Raw genomic sequence first — 20,785 nt, 5'->3', positions numbered from 1 at the left:
GATAGAAGCAAATGAACTGTGTGCAAGGCAGCTGCTACTGCACTGGGTTCCACTGTCCCTGTGCTCCACCAACACACCCACGGTCTGTGGATCTACAGGTACCTCCAGCATGCCTGTGTGCTGCTGTGGATGGAGCTCCATCTAGCCCCACTGTGGGTGGTGGAGAAGACGCATAGAGTGTTTGAATTGGGGCTGCTAAGCTGTTGGTCCTTCCACTGCCAGCTGCCCCTCATAGGTCCCCAGGAGGGAGGGGCTGGTAGATTTATTTGGGATCCTGAGAGTGAACATGCTGAGCCACATTCAACCCTGGTGCAATTATAGTGACTTGTGGGAATTATACTAGAGAAGAATTAGGCCCATTTGCTGCCAGTATTTAATGTATCCAATAGTGTATTTTATGTCGGCATTACCCATGTTTCTAAAGCACGTGTCTGTAGCCCACACCCCTGGGAGCACTGGCCTCTCTACAGACCTAGTCAGTGTCAAAACTATCCTAGCATCTCACCAACAAGTGTCGGCAAAGAAACATCTGCCATGTCGGGGCTGCATGTCTCTGGGTAGGAGACCAACATCACAAGTCCTCATCTCTCGTCTGGACAGTGCAGCCTTCCTTGCACCGATCAGTGAGAAGCTACCACATCCCATGACACAAGCTCCTGCCTTACCTGATCAGGATCTGCAGATAGTCCATGGGCCAGGGGTTGCTCTGAAGAAACCTCATCCTCCTGTTTCGTCTTGCATTTGGCTGGTGAAGTCTCCACACCGGACATGTCCGAGGAACAAGTAAACAGTGCACAAGATCCGTGTGCCATGAAACCAATCGCCACCATCCTCTGCTGGGAACCCAGCCATCGATCGGATGCAGGCATTCCTGGTGGTCTAGCTGGTAGCCAAGATTCTGCATTTGGCATATGTTGGAAAATTCTCCAAGCCCTGTTAGTACCAACACAAGGCAATGTTGGGATTAATGTCCAGTGTGCAGCAGTGATCAGCACTTTCCTGAAGGGAGCCCCTGAGTTGTCTTAAGAAATTAACAGAGTGCCCCCAACGACAGCCATTTGCTCTGTATTTCCCAGCTGTTCTCAGCAGTAAATCCTGGCTCTGTTTCCCTGGACAGAGCTGCCATGAGACTCTCACCATTGCTGGGCTATTCCCTCCCCCTGACCTTAGGAGAGCTGCTCTGGTGCCTGCTGCCCAGCAGAGTGTGGGCATGTGGTGCCCCTCTCGCCAAAGGCAGGGCCAGTAAACATCTAGGCTGTGAGCTGTGTCCATGCTCAGCTGGTTTCTTATGAATTAAACCAGAGCACCGGACCCTCCCTCTGACTGTAAATATGAACCCCCTTTAGCGCCTGGGGTGTGTCAGCTCAGCACGGCCAGGGGAGTGAATGGTACCAGCCTAATTTCCTCATTAATGGGCCATAGTTGAAGCCAAGGATCAAATGCTGTTTGACACTTGATCCGGCACTTACTGAAGTTGGTGGGGAAGCTCCTGTGACTTCAGTGGTTCAGGCTCAGGCCCTGCGAGAATTCCCTGGGTAGTGGAGGGCAGGCCTGAGCCGCCAAGTCCCATTGTCAGAAGCGACGTAAGCACTTGGGGACAGAGAATTAAAGGTATTTAAGCAGCTATATGTACAGGTAGGCATCTAGTGGGATTTTCAAAAGCACCTAGCTGCCAAACCCCCATTCATTTCATTGCCTTTTAAATCTGGCCCTTACGGTCCTAAGTCCTATTGACTTTCAGTTGAATTTAGACTTTTAATGGAGTTAGTCACTTTTGAAAATACCCTAAATACTTCGTGTAGTTTTTCAGTCCATTCATCAGTCTATTGCAGTTCACATGTGCAAGGGAACAGGCCCAATTAATAAACTTTGAGCAAAAGAAGTTAATCTCTTTCCAGAGCTTTTTTGTCAATGGTGTGTGCTGATTTTTAACACTACTTCAATGGGGTCTAGCAATGAACTATTTATGGTACATGCTCGCTCGCTTGCATGCTCGCGCTCTCTCTCTCTCTCTCTCTCTCTCTCTCTCTCTCTCTCTCTCACACACACACTGTCCCATCCCTTCACTCTCACCCTTGCTTTGTCCCTTCTGTGCTCTGCACACTCTTGCTGCCCCACAAATCATTATATGGGATTCTTATCCTGCCATGTACAATCCTGTGAGTGTGTTGGGATGGGGGGCAGGGGAGGGCCAGTTGGTCTGGGGATGTTAAAAATACGTTGTGAAGGTTAAAAACCCCTCATTGTTTAAAACTTCTCCATAGTTCAGCCTACTTCTGCTCCCCTTTCCCCTTATTCCCTTCTGTAGGATGTGGCAGTGCCTGACTGGCCATCCATCCCTGTCACTCATATTGTGAGTGGGGGCAGCTTGATGGGATCTGACAAATACATGGCATAAATGTATCCCTTTACCTCCCTGGCCCCAGGACTGTAGGAGAATCGGGGTTTCCTGTGGCTGGCTGGCCCATCACGGCTCAGGGGTCCATCATAAACCTGCTCCGTGATAGGAGTTTCCAGCTGTACACATGGTGCATGCTGCTGTCTGGGAAGGGTGAGACAGACTCCAGAGCCCCCCTCAGAGTATCCTGTCTCACATGAAACCGATTCCCTAGCACAACTAATGGTTTCTTTAAGGGATGCAAACTGTCTGCTCTGGCCCATCAGGGCTCAAACTGTGCAGCAGCCCAGAAGTAACACAGGCCTGAGTGATACCAGAGAATCCAGATCGTCAGCAATGTTCTGCTTTCACTTGAAAAGCACCTTGAATCTGAAGGCTCCCAAAGCACTTTACACATTTATTCAGCTGGTCATACTGGACATAAGGGTCACCCCCTTCCTCTCTGGCTAAAACACAGCAGGTGTCACACAGGGGCCAGCAGCACTAGTTTAATTCAGACAGATTTCCATGTACAGCTGACCCTGAAGGGAGCGCAGGTTCGGTGGGTAGAGAGCTGTCATACAGGTTGGTGCTGGCAGAATATTAAAGGCCACTCTTCCAAAGAGGTCCTTTGTGTCTCTACTGACCAGAAGTAGCTAGGAGGTCTGTTTGCAGCCTATCCCAGGGAAAAGCCTGCAGCAGTGTGGTCCCCCTCACTCTATGGGCCAGATTTGGACACTTATTCCCCTAAGTGCCTACCTGTTCTGCCAATGGCCCATTGACCTGTTCAGCCAATACACCATTGACTACAATGAGGCTTGTTGAAGAATGACTAATGCTCAGGAAGAAGACGGGAGCCGGAATCTGTCCCATGCGAGGGCAGAGGGTGACTCAATACTAACTCACAGAGCGGACTCTATCTGCCGGGATAGTGACCCAGCTGAGCATTGAGCCAGCCTAGCCCTGCTGGTCTGTTGGGAGCTGCCAGGATCCCAGCACAAGCCGGGCTGGCTGCAGACCCACGGGGGTTGCATTACGCTCTCATGCAGCCCACTATCACCCTGTGATTCCCTAACACAACGTTTGCTCTGCAGAGAGATTTGTGCAGCAGCAATTGTCACACCTCCCAGAAGTCTGGCTGAGAGCCTGAGTGACCAGTCTTGGGAGAGAACAGTCACAGCATGGGTAATGATCCCTCTGTGACACCTCTTTCCCCCACCCCCAATCTCCATGACATTACATGTCACTTAGCGTCACTTCTCATTAGCTTGTCTGAAACCCCAAAGCCAACGAGATCCCTACTAAAAAGAAAACCATATTGGCTGATAAAAGGTACGTTTATTTTATTGGAAGATTATGTGTATACTACAATTAATACATCAGGAGAAAAAGGGACAGAAGTTAAACTCTTCACAGTCACAGCGATAGTCAAATTTTTCTGATTTTATTAATATCCTAACAAGGCTGCATCAGAGACTAAAGCAGGAAGGACATTTCCAGGGAATGCAGGGGGTGAGAGCAGTGGGGGGATGTGGGAATAAAGACAGATGTCATATGGATTGGTAAAATCTCCCATCTTAAACAGGAAGGAGTTTTGCTGGAAATCTGCTTTATGGGAATGCTACAGACAGATCCTGGCCCCCTTGGGGAACCCCCTACAGACTGACATGGGAACCAGCTGAGCCCCCTGTGGTCAGAGGACTAAGAACACTCTGAGCTCTTCAGGGACTTCTCAAAGTTCTTCCCATCGTGTGTCACCTGGCAGGTGTAGGTCTCATGAGTCTTCCACTTTGATGCATCCAGAGACAGGTAACTGCTGGCCATGAACTTATTGTCACTCTGTTTGGATGGCTTGGTCGTCTCCACTCCAGTGGAGATCTGCTGGCCGTCAGCTTTCCAGGTGACTTGGACTGACCCTGGATAAAAGCTGCCCAGCAGACATACCAGTGTGGCTTTGCTTTTTGTTTTCATCTCTTCCGAGGATGGAGGGAAGAGGTGCACGGTAGGAGATGCCTTTGGCTGACCTACAAGACAAGGAGATTCCGTGTTAGAAAACCCAAATCCAGAGATTGCCAGTACAGAATGTTCGACGTTCCAGATTTCTGCAGTGTAAGAAATCCAAACTCTCAGAAGTGCCATGGGCAGGGTAATGTAAGATGTTCTTGTGATTAAGGCACAGGCCTGGGAGTCAGGACATTTGGGGTCTAATCCTTGGTCTGTCACAGGCTTCCTGAGTGAACCTGGCCTAGTTAGTAACTGTCCCTATGCCAGTAAAAGGGGCTATCACTTTACTCATCCTTTTTGTCCCTTGAATCACTGAAGGCTTGATCCCATATTCCTCCTGCACAGGTATCTCCTACTGACTTCAAATAATAACTTGGGGCCTGCAAGGGGTACAGTGTTGGTGCTAAAGGGAAAAAAAATCAATTAGTGTGAAAGTGAGTAGAGAATTGCATTGCAATCTGTATGCACTGGACTTCTAGCAAGAGCCATTCACAAAGGAATGCTGCAGCTGATTCTGCGTTATGCTGCATTTTAGAAATCTAAAAGCAGTGTTCTAAGGATTTTGGACTATGTTCTGGTTATTTATTCGGGGTTATTTCTTAGGGTCTAAACTTTGCTTAGAGTTTAATGTGTGTGGTTAGGGCATCGGAAGCCACTTCAGTGCCCAGAGAGGAATCCAGGGTAACCCACATTTTTCCTTATGGAACAAACCTATAAAACGTAATAACAAAGCAACCAGAATGATCTAAAGGATGGGATAGGGGATCTAGACACATTTAAGAGTGTTTCAAATAAAGTACCATAAAATTCTATGGAGCTCAAATGAGAGACGTTTTTTCTTTTTTAACCATTCTATGGTATTCTATAGCAGGAAGAAAGTCTCTATATATTAAATTCTGCAAATTGGGTCAATAAACCTATTAAGCAGTTGTTACAGTCTGTCACATTCTGCAGGCCTTTCTACTAAGGGAACGTATGTTTGAATAAGACCTCAATGGGAAATAATCTCCTTAATTCCTCCTGTGATATGCCAGCTGCTGAATAGCCTCGTTATCAAGCTGGCTTGTTGCTGAACCATTTTCAGAAGCTCGTAATGTACAGACTCCTATATGGGATGAATCCCAGCCAAAGGACTCGAGCCAGTATGTGTCTAAGTGCCTTGCTGGATCAGGGTCCAAGAGGAGCAAAAGGGACATTGCAAAATATCACGGTATTGGTTGATGTCAGGGTGGGTACAGAGTAGAGTCCCCTGCGCCCTTGCACGATGTTGTGCTATGTTACTGCATGGAGCTATGGAGACAATAAGGGACCTCCTGGCTTAGGAATGGACACACAAGTTTGTGGAATTTTTAACCTCCTAGTAAAAGGCACCCATGAACGCCAAAAGTTTTGTCATTCAATTGGCAGTGTAGACAAAGCCTATGTAAAGTCTGCTGGCAGCCCTAGAATACCAGTCTAGGAAGGCATCCAGCCTTTCCAGACTGGCCAGCAACCTCGTTAGTGTGCTCCAGGCTTGAGAGAGGCAATTAGTGCAGTCTCTTTCAAGCCCTCTCCCCGCGCAGTCTGCTCCAACCTCACCCCATTTATCTATAACTCTCCATATTTCAAAGGTGTTGGGTGTCCCTCAGCACTGTCAGAAAATCAGGGTTGAGTGGTATTTCCAAACTGAAATCCATGATAGCTACAGTCATCCAAGGAACAGTGGAACTGATCCTCTGGGTCATGAGTAAGTCAGTCAGTCTGCAGTTACACTCACTCAGTGTAAATATAAATCAGTGTAGTTCCATTACTGCCAAGGGGGCTACACTGATTTACACCACATGAACATTTGTTCTTATATTTTTAAGATTACGTCAATCTCTTAACTTGTTCTAAATTAGCAATTCTACAAATAGGGCTGGTCAAAAATGACTCACTATATCTCTTGTCAGTTAACAATTGGGGTTTTATCTCAATGGACATTTTTACGGAAAGTGTCTCATGTCAAAGAATTTCTTGTTGGAAATTCAAAATTAAAGGTTTCTGCAGATATCTGGGTTTTTTTCCCCCCTCTTTCAATAATTATATGGTGAAAATGTTTTATTTTTGATTTTTTTTGCCAAAAATCTATTTTCAGCTGAGAATTTTGACAAAAATATTATTTTTAATTTTTGTTGAAATTTTCCAGAAAATGAAATCCATTTAGTGACTAACTCTTACCAAAATGAATAGTCTTCAAACTACTCCGGAAGATCAGATTTCAAATCACAAAGGACAAATTATTTTTAGATCAGATTAGATTTCAAGGGGTTGTATAACTATTTTAAGAAGGTTTAGATGCATTTTGGTGGACATCTATTGAAAACAAAGGGGCTATGTTGTTTTAGCTGGCTAAGAATCTGGCCCTTGGTTTCTTTCACATATTGGAAAAACCCAGTGCGAATAAGTAAGAAATGTCTAGTCCATTAAAACAAGGTAGAAAATATTTTCTTTTAAGATGCTAACACCAGTTATTTAAAAATTGGGACCCAGCAGCAAAATCTGGGTCGGTTTCATGGGCCAATTCAGAAACCTGTTCATTGGGAAAAGATTAAAAAAAAAATCCAGCATGGGACATCTACACCCTGTTCTGAGTCCGGACGGGCTAAACATTATTCTCAACACCGTATGAAGGTCTGAGTGTACAGCAAGAGGAGACCCAAGCCTGGATCAAAGGCAGAAAAGGAGGAAAAAATCATGGAAACATTGCAGTATTGGCATTGAGAAGGAAAGCAGGTGAGTAATTCAGTGACTTACCAAGGACGGTCAGCTGGGTTCCTCCACCGAAGACATACCACAGTGACACATGGCTGTACAAAAACCAGTCATGTTCAATGGCAAGGAAAGGTCTCCACCACTGCACTTGTGGAGAAAATGGCCATGGAACAACTTCTGATGGCCCTCTGTGAGAGGGAATGTTCATCGTTTCTGGAGAAGCTCATAGTACAATTGATTGAATGAAGATCCATTGGGAGGTGAAGCAATGGATTATTCCTTGGGAGAGCTCACATGGGGCCAAATCCCGGTCCATGCATGCGCAACACATAAGAGAGCAGAAGATCGTCTTGTTGTTAAGCCACTGGAGTGGGAATCAGGAGACGGGGGTTCAAGTCCTGGCTCTGCCAAAGACTTTGTGCCCTTGGGCAAGCCACATAATCTCTGTGCCTCAATTCCCCATCTATAAAATGGGGATAGTACTTCCCTATTTCACAGGGATTGTAAGGATAAATTCTTTTATGACTGTGAGATGCTCCTGTTGGATAGGCCCTGTTTCTAAAACATGTGTCTGTAACCCACACCCCTGGGAGCACTGGCCTCTCTAAAGACATAGCGTAAAAACTCTCCTAACACCGCACCAACAAGTGTCGGCAAAGAAACAGATCTGCCATGCTGGGGCTGTATGTGTGTGGATAGGAAACCAACACCATGTGCTGTCCTCGTCTCATCTGGATAGTGCAGCCTTCCCTGCACCTATCAGCAAGAAGCTACCACGTCCTGCCTTACCTGATCAGGATCTCCAGATAGTTCATAGGGCCAGGGGTTGCTCTGAAGAAGCTGCATCATCATGGTCTGTCTTGCATTTGGCTGGTGAAGTCTCCACACTAGACGTGTCCAAGGAACAAGTTAAATAATGCTCAAGATCCATGTGCCATGAAACCAATCACCCACCATCCTCTGCTGCGACCCTGTTACTACCAACACAAGGCAATGTTGGGATTAATGTCCAGTGTGCAGCAGAGATCAGCACTTTCCTGAAGGGAGCCCCTGAGTTGCCTTAAGAAATTAAGAGTGCCCCCAACGACAGCCATTTGCTCTGTATTTCCCAGCTGTTCTCAGCAGTAAATCCTGGCTCTGTTTCCCTGGACAGAGCTGCCATGAGACTCACACCATTGCTGGGCTATTCCCTCCCGCTGACCTTAGGAGAGCTGCTCTGGTGCCTGCTGCCCAGCAGAGTGTGGGCATGTGGTGCCCCTCTCGCCAAAGGCAGGGCCAGTAAACATCTAGGCTGTGAGCTGTGTCCATGCTCAGCTGGTTTCTTATGAATTAAACCAGGGCACCGGACCCTCCCTCTGACTGTAAATACGAACCCCCTTTAGCGCCTGGGGTGTGTCAGCTCAGCACGGCCAGGGGAGTGAATGGTACCAGCCTAATTTCCTCATTAATGGGCCACAGCTGAAGCCGAGATGGATCATGTGCTGTGTTTAACACACTAACTGGCAATTACTGAAGTTGGTGGTGGGGAAGCTCCTGTGACCTCAGTGGCTCAGGCTCAGACACTGCGAAAATTCCCTGGGTAGTGGAGGGCAGGCCTGAGCCGCCAAGTCCCATTGTCAGAAGAGACGTAAGCACTTGGGGACAGAGAATTAAAGGTATTTAAGCAGCTATATCTACAGGTAGGCACCTAGTGGGATTTTCAAAAGCACCTAGCTGCCAAACCCCCATTCATTTCATTGCCTTTTAAATCTGGCCCTTACGGTCCTAAGTCCTATTGACTTTCAGTTGAATTTAGACTTTTAATGGAGTTAGTCACTTTTGAAAATACCCTAAATACTTCATGCAGTTTTTCCGTTCATTCGTTGATCTATTGCTGTTCACATGTGCAAGGGAACAGGACCAATTACTAAACATTGAGCAAAAGAAGTTACTCTCTTTCCAGAGCCTTTTTGTCAATGAAATAGTGTTAAAATCGGCGCATGCTCTGTGTTCTAGTTGTGCACTCATTGGCACATGCGCGCGCACGTGCTGTCTCTCTCTCATCCTTTCACTCTCCAACTTGCATTGTGAGGGCCTGAAAACTTCTGAGAGCCATTGTCAACTCTGTGCTCTGCACGCTCTTGGTACTCTACAAATCATCATCTGAATATCTTAAGCCCCCCAAGTACAGACGTGTGTGTGCAGGACAAATAGGTGTGGGGATGTTAAAAATACTTATTTAAGAAACCATCATTCTTTAAAACTCATCCATAGTGCAGCCTCCCTCAGCTCCCCTTCCCCCTTATTAGTTTCTGGAGGAGGTGGAAGTGCATGACAAACGCTCTTCATGAGGCAAGTTCCCAGCTGTACACACGGTGCATGCTGCTGTCTGGGAAGGGTGCGACAGATTCCAGGATGCCCCTCAGAGTATCTTGTCTCACATGCAACTTGAAACTGATCCCTGGACCCCCAGCACCTTTTATGGGTTTTAATGGGACACAAACTAACTGCTCTGGCCCCTCAAGGCCCAAACTGTGCAACACACAAGACGTACTAAGGGCCACAGTGTTGTGCACCCAGAGAATCCAGATAATCAGGAATGTTCTGATTTAGTTCTAAATAATGATGCTTTTCAAATGTAATAGCTTGAATCTGAAGGCTGTGAAAGCACTTCACACACTTACACAGCTGGTCAAACTGGGCATGAGGGTCACTGCCTTCATCTCCGGTTGAAACGCAGCAGGTGTCACACAGTGGCCAGCAGCACTAGTTTATTTCAGACAAATTTCCGTGTACAGCTGAACTTGCGGGGAGGGCCGTTTGGGTAGGTAGAGAGCTGTCAGCCCGGTTGGTGTTGGCAGGATTTTAAAGGCCACTCTTCCGAAGAGGTGTTTGTGTCTCTGCAGACCAGAAGTAGCCAGGAGCTCTGTTTGCAGCCTATCCCAGAGAACAGTCTGCAGGACTGTCATGCCCCTCACTCTATGGGCCAGATTTGGACGCTTGTTCCCCTGAGTGTTGACTTGTTCAGCCAATAGCCCCATTGATTCCAGTGAGGCTTCTTGAAGAATGACTAATGCTCAGGGAGAAGACGGGAGCTGGAATCTGCCCCATGCGAGGGCAGAGGGTGACTCAATACTCACTCTCAGAACAAACTGCTCTCTGCAAGGCTAGTGAGCCAGCCTAGCCCTGCTGGTCTGTTGGGAGCTGCCAGGATCCAAGCACAAGCAGGGCTGGCTGCAGACCCACAGGGGTTTGCATTATGCTCTCATGCAGCCCACTATCACCCAGAGAATCCCTTACACAACGTGTGCTCTGGAGAGAGATTTGTGCAGCAGCAATTGTCACACCTCCCAGAAGTCTGGCTGAGAGCCAGAGTGACCAGTGTTAGGGGAGAACAGTCACAACTTGGGTAATGATCCCTTTGTAACATCTCTCCCGCTCTCCATGGTATTACACGTCACTAAGCATTACTTCTTCCTTAGCTTGTCAGAAACCACAAAGCCAACAAGATCCCTACTAAAAAGAAAACCATATTGGCTGATAAAAGGTAAGTTTATTTTATTGGAAGATTATATGAATATTGCAATTAATACATCAGGAGAAAAAGGGACAGAAGAAGTTAAACTCTTCACAGTGATAGTCCATTTTTTCCAATTTTATTAATATCCTAACAAGGCTGCATCAGAGACTAAAGCAGGAAGGACATTTCCAGGGAATGCAGGGGGTGAGAGCTGTGGGGATGTGGGAATAAAGACAGGTGTCATATGGATTGGTAAAATCCCCCACCTAAAAGAGGAAGCAGATTTGCTGGAAATCAGCATTATGGGAATGCTACAGACAGATCCAGGCTCCCTTGGGGAACCCCTATAGACTGACACGGGAACCGACCAAGTCCTCTGCGGGTCAGAGGGTTAAGAACAATCTGAGCTCTTCAGGGACTTCTCAAAGTTCTTCCCATCATGTGTCACCTGGCAGGTATAGGTGTCATGAGTCTTCCACTTTGATGCATCCAGAGACAGGTAACTGCTGGCCATGAACTTGTTGTCACTCTGTTTGGATGGCTTGGTTGTCTCCACTCCAGTGGAGAGCTGCTGGCCATCAGCTTTCCAGGTAACTTGGACTGACCCTGGATAAAAGCTGCCCAGCAGACACACCAGTGTGGCTTTGCTCTTTGTTTTTATCTCTTCCGAGGATGGAGGGAAGAGGTGCATGGTAGGAGATGCCTTTGGCTGACCTACAAGACAATGTGATTCAGAGTTAGAAAACCCAAATCCAGAGACTGCCAGTACAGAATGTTCGACATTCCAGATCTCTGCAGTGTAACAAATCCAAACTCTCACAAGTGCCGTGGGCAGGGTAATTATCTGTGATGTAAGATGCTCTTCTGGTTAAGGCACAGGGCTGGGAATTGGGAGTTTTGGGGTCTAATCGTTGCTTGGCCATAAGGTTCCTTAGTGAATCTGGCCTAGTTAGTAACTGTCCCCCTATGCCTGTAAAAGGGGATAATAGTACTTTACTCATACTTTTTGTCACTTTAATCCTTGAAGGCTTTATCTTGTATTCCTGCTGCACGCATAACTCCCACTGACTTCAAATAATAACTTGGGGCCTGCAAGGTGTACAGTGTTGGCACTAAAGATACAAATTATTGTTATGAAAGTGAGTGAAGAAGTATGTAGTGATCTATATGCATTGGATGTCTAGCATGAGTCGTTCACAAAGAAAAGCTGCAATTTGTTCTACATTGTGCTTCATTTTAGAAATCTAAAATCAGCTTTCTAAGTGTTTTGGACTATGTTCTGGATATTTGTTTGGGGTTATTTCTTAGAGTTTAATGTGTGTGGTTAGGGCACCAGAAGCCACTTCAGTGCCCAGAAGGGAATCTGGGGTAACCCACATTTTTCCTTATGGAATAATCCTATATAATGTAATAACAAAGCAACCAACATGAGCCAAAGAATGGGACAGGGGATCTAGACACATTGATAGCATTATATAGAAACTACTGTAAAATAGTACAGAAGTTTCATAGAGAGAGCTCGTTTGAACCATTCTGTCATTCTATGGCACAGATAAAGTTTCAAGATATAAAATTCTGCAACGTAAATCAATGATCTCATCGAGCACTTATCATTGTTCATCACATTCTGTAGGTCTCTCAGCTAAGGGTCAGATCTGTCTGCATGAGTCTTGGCTGGGAAATAGCCTTTTATCGCACCGTGTTATATACTGGATACTCTTATTGCTAAAATGTTTTCAGAAACATTTATGGGACCAAAGAACTCGAGTCAGTATGTGTCTCAGTTGCTGGATCAGGGTCCAAGACAAAAGGAAAAGGGACACTGCAAAATATGGACACAATAAAGGACCTACTGGTTTAGGAATGGGCGCACCAGGGGTTTAAAAATTCCTCAGGCTTTTAACATCTAGACACCTGGGACCAAACTGAGAAACTCTTCCTCATTCCAGGTAGCACTTTACTCCACAAGGGGTTGGTCCCACTGACGTCAGTGGGCCTGTTTGAAGAGCAAGGTGCTACTCAACACAAGTAGCCTCAGTGCAGCCTGTGGGCTGTAGTTATTTCATGCTTTACACAGGTCAAAACTACAAACAATGTTGTCTGAGTTAGCCCTGATTTACTGAGCCCTGGCTAGCTGAGATCTATCTGCTCCTCAAGGTTTTACTCTAACAGAAGTTGCTGGCTCAGCCAGCATCCCCTCCATTGAGTTCTGAGCTTGGCAGCGCTAGAATGCAGCTTCAAGGAAGCCGCCCAGCCTTTTCAGACTGGCCAGCAACCTTGTTAATGTGCTCCAGGCTTCAGAGAGGCAATTAGTGCCGCCTCTTTCAAGTCCTTCCTGCACCCCACACAGTTTGCTCTAACCCCCCCCATTTATCTGTAGCCCTCCATATTTCAGAGGTGTTGGGTGTTCTTCAGCACAGTCAGAAAATCAGGTCTGAGTGGTATTTCCAAACTGAAATCCACGATAGCTACAGTCATCCAAGGAACAATGGAACCGATCCTCTGAGTCAGAAATCCATCAGTGCAATTGCACTCACTCCGTGTAAGTGTAAATCAGTGTCGTTCATTGCTGCCAAGGGGGCTACACTGATTTACACCACATGAGGATCTGTTCTTATACTGTAAAAATATCAATCGCTGAACTTACTCTAAAAGGAGACTGCAAATAGGGGTGTTAAAAATTACCCACCAAATCTCGTCGGTTAAAAATTGGCTTGTTTTTTAATCAAAATGGAAGTTTTTGCAGAATGTTTCTCCAGATCTTGAAAAAATATCTATTTTTATTGTTGGAAAAGCAAAACCTCAAAACCAAATATTTTCATCTAAACTCTGATTTCTCCCACCTCCCCAGCTTTTCTGTAATTGTTCAATGACAACGTTTTAGTTTTGGCGTTTGGGGTTTTTGCCCAAAAGTCAAAATTTTCTGCTGAAAATGTAGATGAAAATATTTTTTTAAAATTTTTGTTGACATTTTCTATAAGGAAACTTTAATCCTATTTCGTGACCAACTCACACTAAATTGAATTTTCTTCAAGCTAACCAGACAAATCAGGTTTTAGATTGCAACAAACAAATTATTTTCTATATCACATTAGGTTTCAAGGTGTTGTACACTCATCTTAAAGAGATTTGGATGAGTTTTGGTGTAGGTTTATTGAAGACCATGGGACTATTTTGTTTGACCTTGGTTGAGAATCTGGCCCCTGGTTTCTTTCACATATGAGTCAAAACAGAGTGCTAATAAGAAATGTCTAGTCCAGTAAAACCAAAGCAAATAAAAAACAATTGGGGGTTGGGAAATATTTTCCTGAAGAGGCTAATACCAGTTATTTTAAAAATTGGGACCTGACAGCAGAATCTGGACATGTTTCATGGGCAAATTCAAAACCCTGTTCACAGGTACAATATAAGAAAATCCAGCATGTGACATGTACACCCTATTCTTACTATCCACGGGTTAAACATTGTTCTCAAATTTGTGGGAAGGTCTGTGCATAAAATGAGAGGAGATCCGAGCCTGGCACTAAGACAGAAAAGGAGGAAAAAATCATGGAAACATCACTGTATTGGCATTGAGAAGGAAAAGCGGTGAGTAATTCAGTGACTTACCAAGGACGGTCAGCTGGGTTCCTCCACCGAAGACAACCCACAGTGACACACGGCTGTACAAAAACCAGTCACGTTCAATGGCAGGGAGAGGTCGCCACCACTGCACGTGTGGGGAAAATAGTCGTTGGAAAACTTCTGCTGGCTCTCCATGAGAACGAAGGTTCATCGTTTCTGGAGAATCTCGTAGTACAATTGATTGATTGAAGATCCATTGGGAGGTGAAGCAATGGAGTATTCCTTGGGAGAGCTGACATGGGGCCAAATCTTGGTCCCAGCACACAGCCCATGTAAGAGAGCAGAGGATGGTCTTGTACTTAAGGCGCTGGAGTGGGAGTCAGGAGACCGGGGTGCAAGTCCTGGCTCTGCCACAGACTGATATTGTTGTGCCCTTGGGCAAGTCACATAATCTCTGTGCCTCAATTCCCCATCTGTAAAATGGGTAGAGTACTTCCCAATTTCACAGGGGAGCTGTAAGGATAAATTCCTTTAGGGCTGTGAGATGCTTAGGTACAACAGTGCTACAGGTCATAAACCAACCTAGATAGAAGTAAACTGGCTGTGTGCTAAGCAGCTGCTACTCCACTTGGTTCCACTGCCCCTGTGCTCCCGAAACACACCCACGGTCTGTGGATCTTCAGCTGGCCCTTGTAAGTACGTAGGAGGGACGGGCTGGCAGATTTATTTGGGATGCTGACAGTGAACATGCTGAGCCATGCTCAAGCCTGGTGCAATTATAGAGGTTTCTATGGAATTTTACCACAGAAGAATTAGGCCCATTTGTTGTCAGTATTTAAAATATCCAATAGGAAATCTCATGTGGGCAATACCCATGTTTCCAAAGCACGTGTCTGTAGCCCACACCCATGGAAGCACTGGCCTCTCTACAGACGTAGTCAGTGTCAAAACTATCCTAGCTTCACACCAATAAGTGTCAGCAAAGAAACAGATCTACCATGTTGGGGCTGCTTGTGTGTGGATAGGAAACCAACACCACGTGTTGCCCTCGTCTCTCGTCTGGACAGTGCAGCCTTCCCTGCACCTGTCAGTGAGACGCTACCACATCCCATGACACATGATCCTGCCTTACCTGATCAGGATCTGCAGATAGTCCGTGGGCAAGGGGTTGTTCTGAGTCACTGGCCACAGCAGTTCCTCAAGAAACTGCATCATCATGTCCTGGGTTCGCTTTTGGCTGAACCATGCCAGGGGCTGGTGAAGTCTCCACACTGGACATGTCTGAGGAACAAGTAAATAGTGCACAAGATCCATGTGCCATGAAACCAATCATCACCATCCTCTGCTGGGACCCCAGCCTTGGATTGGATGCAGGCGTTCCTTGTGGCCTCTCTAGAAGCCAAGATTCTGCATCTGGCATATGTTGAAAAATGCTCCAAGCCCTGTTAGCACCAATACAGGCAATGTTGGTATCAATATCCAGTACACAAAAGAGATCAGCACTTTACTTGGGGGAGCCCCCAGTTGCCTTTAGAAATTAACGCATTGCCCCCAACAACAGCCATTTGCTCTGTATTTTCCGGATGTTCTCAGCAGTAGATCCCTGCGCTGTTTCCCTGGACAGAGCTGCCATGAGACTCTCACCATTGCTGGCTATTCCCTTCCCCTCACCTTAAGAGAGCAATTCTGGTGCCTGCTTCCCAGCAGAGTGTGGGCGTGTGGTGCCCCTCTTGCCAAAGGCAAGGCCAGTAAACATCTAGGCTGTGAGCTGTGTCCACGCTCAGCTGGTTTCTTATGAATTAAACCAGGGCCCTGGGCCCTCCCTCTCACTGTAAATATGAACTCCCCCCTTAGTGCCTGGTATGTGTCAGCTCAGCACGGCCAGGGGAGTGAATGGTACCAGCCTAATTTCCTCATTAATGAAACTGAAGCCGAGATGGATCATGTGCTGTGTTTTAACACACTAACCGGCGCTTACTGAAGTTGATGGGGAAGCTCCTGTGACTTCAGTGGCTCAGACTCAGACCCTGCGAGAATTCCCTGAGTAGTGGAGGGCAGGCCTGAGCCGCCAGCAAAAGTCCCCAAGTCCCATTGTCAGAAGTGACGTAAGCACTTACGCCTGGAGTGTTAATGGTGTTTAAGCATCTAAATATACAGTTAGGCACCTTGTGGGATTTTGAGAAGCACCTGGTTGCCAAATGCCCATTCATTTCATTGCCTTTTAAATCTGCCCCTTAGGCTCCAAGTCCTATTGACTTTCAGTTGAACTTAGACTTTTAATGGAGTTAGTCAGTTTTGAAAATTCCCTATATACTTCATGCAGTTTGTCAGTCCATTCATCAGTCTATTGCAGTTCACGTGTGCAAGAGAACAGGACCAATTACTAAACATTGAGCAAAGGAAGTTGCTCTCTTTCCAGAGCCTTTTTGTCAATGAAGTAGTGTTAAAATCAGCGCACGCTCTGGGTTCTAGTAGTGCACTCATTGGCACATGCGCGCGCGCGCTCTCTCGCACGCATGCACGCACGCTCTGTCTGATCCCTTCACTCTCATCCTAACATTGTAAGCTCCTGAAAACTTCTGAGAGCCATTATCCCCTCTGTGCTCTGCATACGCTTGGTGCTCCAGAAATCATCATCTGGATATCTGGGTAGAGAGCTGTCACCTAAGTTGGTGTTGGCAGGATATTAAAGGCCACTCTTCCAAAGAGGGGTTTGTGTCTATACTGACTAGAAGTAGCCAGGAGCTCTGTTTACAGCCTATCCCAGGTAACCGCCATCAGCAGTGCCCCTCCCTATATGGGCCAGATTTGGTCACTTATTCCCCTTAGTGTTGAGCTGTTCAGCCAATAGCCCCACTGATTCGAATGAGGCTACTTGAAGAATGACTAATGCTCAGGGAGAAGGTGGTACTGGAATCTGCCCCATGCGAGGGCAGAGGTTGACTCAATACTAACTCACAGAGCAGACTGCTCTCTGCAGGGCTAGTGACCCAGCTGAGCATTGACCCAGACTAAAAAGAAAACCATATTAGCTGATAAAAGGTAAATTTATTTTATTGGAAGAGAAGGTGAATATTGCAATTAATACACAAGATGTAAAAGGGACAGAAGAAGTTAAACTCTTCACAGATACAGTAGTAATCAAATTTTTCTGATTTTATTAATATCATAAGAAGGCTTTATCATAGACTAAAGCAGGAAGGACAATTCCAGGGAATGCAGGGGGTGAGAGCAGTGGGGACATGGGAATAAAGACAGGTGTCATATGGATTGGTAAAATGCCCCACCTAAAAGAGGAAGCAGATTTGCTGGAAATCGGCATTATGGGAATGCTACAGACAGATCCTGGCTCCCTTGGGGAACCCCCTACAGACTGACACAGGAACCGGCCAAGCCCTCTGGGGGTGTCAGAGGGTTAAGAACAATCTGAGCTCTTCAGGGACTTCTCAAAGTTCTTCCCATCGTGTGTCACCTGGCATGTGTAGGTGTCATGGGTCTTCCACTTTGATGCATCCAGAGACAGGTAACTGCTGGCCATGAACTTGTTGTCACTCTGTTTGGATGGCTTGGTCGTCTCCACTCCAGTGGAGAGCGGCTGGCCATCAGCTTTCCAAGTGACTTGGACTGACCCTGGGTAAAAGCTGCCCAGCAGACACACCAGTGTGGCTTTGCTCTTTGTTTTTATCTCTTCCGAGGATGGAGGGAAGAGGTGCATGGTAGGAGATGCCTTTGGCTGACCTACAAGACAAGGAGATTCAGTGTTAGAAAACCCAAATCCAGAGACTGCCAGTACAGAATGTAAGAAATTCCAGCTCTCTGCAGTGTAACAAATCCAAACTCTCACCAGTGCCATGGGCAGGATAATTATCTGCGATGTAAGATGTTCTTGTGGTTAAGGCACAGGACTGGGAATCTGGACACTTGGGGTCCATTCCTAGTTCTGCCACAGGCTTCCTTAGTGAACCTGATGAAGTCACTTATCTCTCTGGCTATGAAAGGGGATCACATCACTGAACTCACCGCCCGCAGGCTTTTTCTCAAGGTTTATATTTTTTTACATATTTCTAAAGCGCTGAGACACTTGGTGGAAGGTGCTGTCGAAGTGCAAAGCATTATCAGGATTGTTTCCAAGCTCACCTTTTAATTCATTGTTGCTCAGATAAAGGGAAATATGACTTCTAAACAGCTAGAAACCTAGGCAGTTTGCACAGAATTCCTCCCTATTAAGTGCAAGATTTTGATATCTTTCCTCACATTAAGTAGCACCTTCCTTCTCAAATGGTGCCATTTAGCACAGAGGAAGGTGCTACTCATTTAATTAAGTAGGAAGATATTTCCATGGTGAAAACACTCTCTCTCTCTCTCTCTCTCTCATTTCTCAAGAACAGACTATCTGAGAATGGGGCTATTTCTTAGGGTCTAAGCTTAGAGTTTAATTTGCCTGTTCAGGCCTTGGGGGCTGCTTCACTGGAGTCACAGAGGAATGTGGGGTAACCCACATATTTCCTAATGAAAAAAATGCCACAACAGATAATTTAAAAAAAAAACCAGTAGGATCCAAAGCATACGATGGGAGAGCTACATGAATTAATAGTGTTTTATAGAAAGTAGTATAAAATTCTGTAGTTTTGGGGGGGGGGGAGTTTGTTTGTGAACCATCCTATGGAATTCCATAGCAGGGATAAATTCTCTATTCTGCCAAGTGGGTCAATAAACCCATTGTTGAATTATCATTGTCTGTCTGGGTCTGTAGGTCTCTCTGCTAAGGGTCAGATCTTCTGATTTAACACCTGGGTGACAAACAATCTCCTACCACACCCTGGTTGCCTGTTCCTGTTGCTGAACAGCCTAGTTACCAAGCAAGCTTGTTTTCAGCAGCTGTAAAGTACAGAGTCATTTATGGGACCAATCCCTGCTACAGGGCCCAATCCAGTGTGCATCTGAGTGTTTTGCTAGATTGGGACTCAAGACAAGAGGAAAAGGGACCTTGCAAAATACCACACTGAGGGTTGATTTCATGGTGGGGACAGAGTAGATTCCCCTTGGCCCTAGCCTGGTGCTGTGCTGTGTAACTGCATAGAGACGGAGACACTGAAGCACTATCTGCATAGGAAGGGCACAAAAGTTCAGGGAAATGTTTAATCCTTGGTAACGTTTATGCAGCAGCCTTGGCGCTGGGGCCAAATTGGGATGCCTGTCCTCGTGCCAGGTTGCACCTTACTCCATAGGTGGTCAGTCCCATTACATTAGTGGGACTGTATGAAAAGCAATGTGCTACTCGGCATGAGTAGGGCTACCGCAGTCTGGGCCCTAATTATTTCGCGCTTCATGTAGGTCAAAGCAGCCAACAACGGTATTTGATCTAATACTGTCAGCCCTAACTTACTGAGCCCTGGCTAAGCCAAGTCCATCAGTCCCCAAGGCTGTTCTGTAAATGAAGCCGGCTGGTCCAGCCAGCATCCTGATCACTGAGCTCTGAGATTGGCAGATACACAATCCAGCCTCTACGAAGCCGTCCAGCCTTTCAGACTGGCCAGCAACCTTGTTAGTGCACAATTAGTGCAACCTCTTTAAATCCCTTCCCCCTGCAGGCTGCTTCCACCCCACCCCTCCCCATTTAACTAATATCTTGCATATCTCAAAGGTTTTGGGTGGGCTTGGGTTGCATATCCAAACTGAAATCCAATTTTCTCTAAGGTACAATGGAGTAGATCTTCAGTGTCCGGAGTAAGTCAGTCAGTGCAATTAGACTCATTCAGGGTAAGTGTAAATCAGTGTAGTCCATTGTTGGTAAGGAAGCTACATGGATTTACACCATATGAGGAGCTGGCCTTCTATTTTTAAAATTTGATCAGTTCCTTGTCTAGCTCTAACTGAGCAATGCTACAAATAGGGCTGATTGAAAATGACCCATGAAAACCATTTTCAGTGGAAAGTTGGTTTTCAACTGAATGAATATTTTTGTGGCAAGTATTTGCTTTTCTCAAAAAAAAAATCACTTTTTTGTTGAAAACCCCAAAATGGAAAAAGTGGAAATCTTAAGCCAAAACCTCTCAATAACTGAAGCATTCTTGGTTTTCAGCTGAAAATGGTTGTTTGGGATTTTGGGCCCATTGAGATGAAAATGATATTTTTGTTTTGACTTTCCTGAAATTATTCACAGAAGAAAACCATATTTTCTGCCCGGCTCTCATTCCTAAACATTTCCTTCCAACGGCCCCTGACAAATCCCATTTTAAATCATCAGGGAGCAAGGATTTTTATAGACCATGAGATGTCATGGGATAGGACACCTGTCTGCAGGAGCCTGGGGTGAGTGTTGGTGGAGCTCTATTGCGGACAATGGAGCTGGGGCAGTGTACGGCACCTGAGAAGCTGGACCCGGGATTTCTTTCATTCACTGACTAGCACCCAGTGCTAATGAGAAATAGTTCAAACCTTAAAGGAAAAAGAGGGAAATCTTTTCCTGAAGGGGCTAAAACTAGGTCATCGTAACTGGGGACCAGTGGCAGAATCTCAATAGGTTTCCTGAGCAAATTCAAACTTCTCTTCAGTGGGGAAAAGAAAAGAAAATCCAACATGGGCCATGTACACCTGCTATGACTATC

The 20,785-nt window shown here is 45.9% G+C and overlaps 3 protein-coding genes across 38 annotated transcripts in view; all 3 read right to left on the bottom strand.

Moving 5' to 3' along the window:
* The window catches only part of LOC119843929 (immunoglobulin lambda-1 light chain-like), a 258,916-nt gene that overhangs the window by 4,143 nt on the left and 233,988 nt on the right, over positions 1-20,785 (bottom strand). For 20 of the 29 annotated variants that reach the window (XM_043497733.1, XM_043497746.1, XM_043497745.1 and 17 more), the window contains one exon: positions 17,206-17,915. The exons of 8 other annotated variants lie outside the window; for them this stretch is intronic. In XM_043497733.1, the coding sequence (XP_043353668.1) occupies positions 17,593-17,915 (323 nt within the window). In that variant the 3' untranslated portion in view covers positions 17,206-17,592. Of the gene's footprint in view, positions 1-11,597; positions 11,605-17,205; positions 17,916-20,785 lie in introns of those variants that run through there. One more of the 29 variants, XM_043497735.1, reaches the window with a different exon arrangement.
* Positions 3,696-20,785, bottom strand: part of LOC119843930 (immunoglobulin lambda-1 light chain-like) — a 236,188-nt gene continuing 219,098 nt past the window's right edge. For 4 of the 8 annotated variants that reach the window (XM_043497756.1, XM_038373963.2, XM_043497761.1 and 1 more), the window contains exons 3-4: positions 7,157-7,194; positions 3,696-4,401 (exon numbers count right to left, since the gene is read on the bottom strand). In XM_043497756.1, the coding sequence (XP_043353691.1) occupies positions 4,079-4,401; positions 7,157-7,194 (361 nt within the window). In that variant the 3' untranslated portion in view covers positions 3,696-4,078. The remainder of the gene's footprint in view (positions 4,402-7,156; positions 7,195-20,785) is intronic. The other 4 variants (XM_043497757.1, XM_043497758.1, XM_043497762.1 and 1 more) reach the window with 2 other exon arrangements.
* LOC122456746 (immunoglobulin lambda-1 light chain-like) overlaps positions 10,627-20,785 on the bottom strand; it is a 58,820-nt gene continuing 48,661 nt past the window's right edge. Inside the window, exons 3-4 of the mRNA XM_043497764.1 lie at positions 14,223-14,258; positions 10,627-11,327 (exon numbers count right to left, since the gene is read on the bottom strand). Of these exons, the coding sequence (XP_043353699.1) occupies positions 11,005-11,327; positions 14,223-14,258 (359 nt within the window). The 3' untranslated portion in view covers positions 10,627-11,004. The remainder of the gene's footprint in view (positions 11,328-14,222; positions 14,259-20,785) is intronic.

The sequence above is a fragment of the Dermochelys coriacea genome, chromosome 15 (genome assembly GCF_009764565.3).
Source record: "Dermochelys coriacea isolate rDerCor1 chromosome 15, rDerCor1.pri.v4, whole genome shotgun sequence".
Classification (NCBI taxonomy): Eukaryota; Metazoa; Chordata; order Testudines; family Dermochelyidae; genus Dermochelys; species Dermochelys coriacea.
Note: the sequence above shows the minus strand (reverse complement) of the source record. Positions and strands in the feature narration are given on the sequence as shown.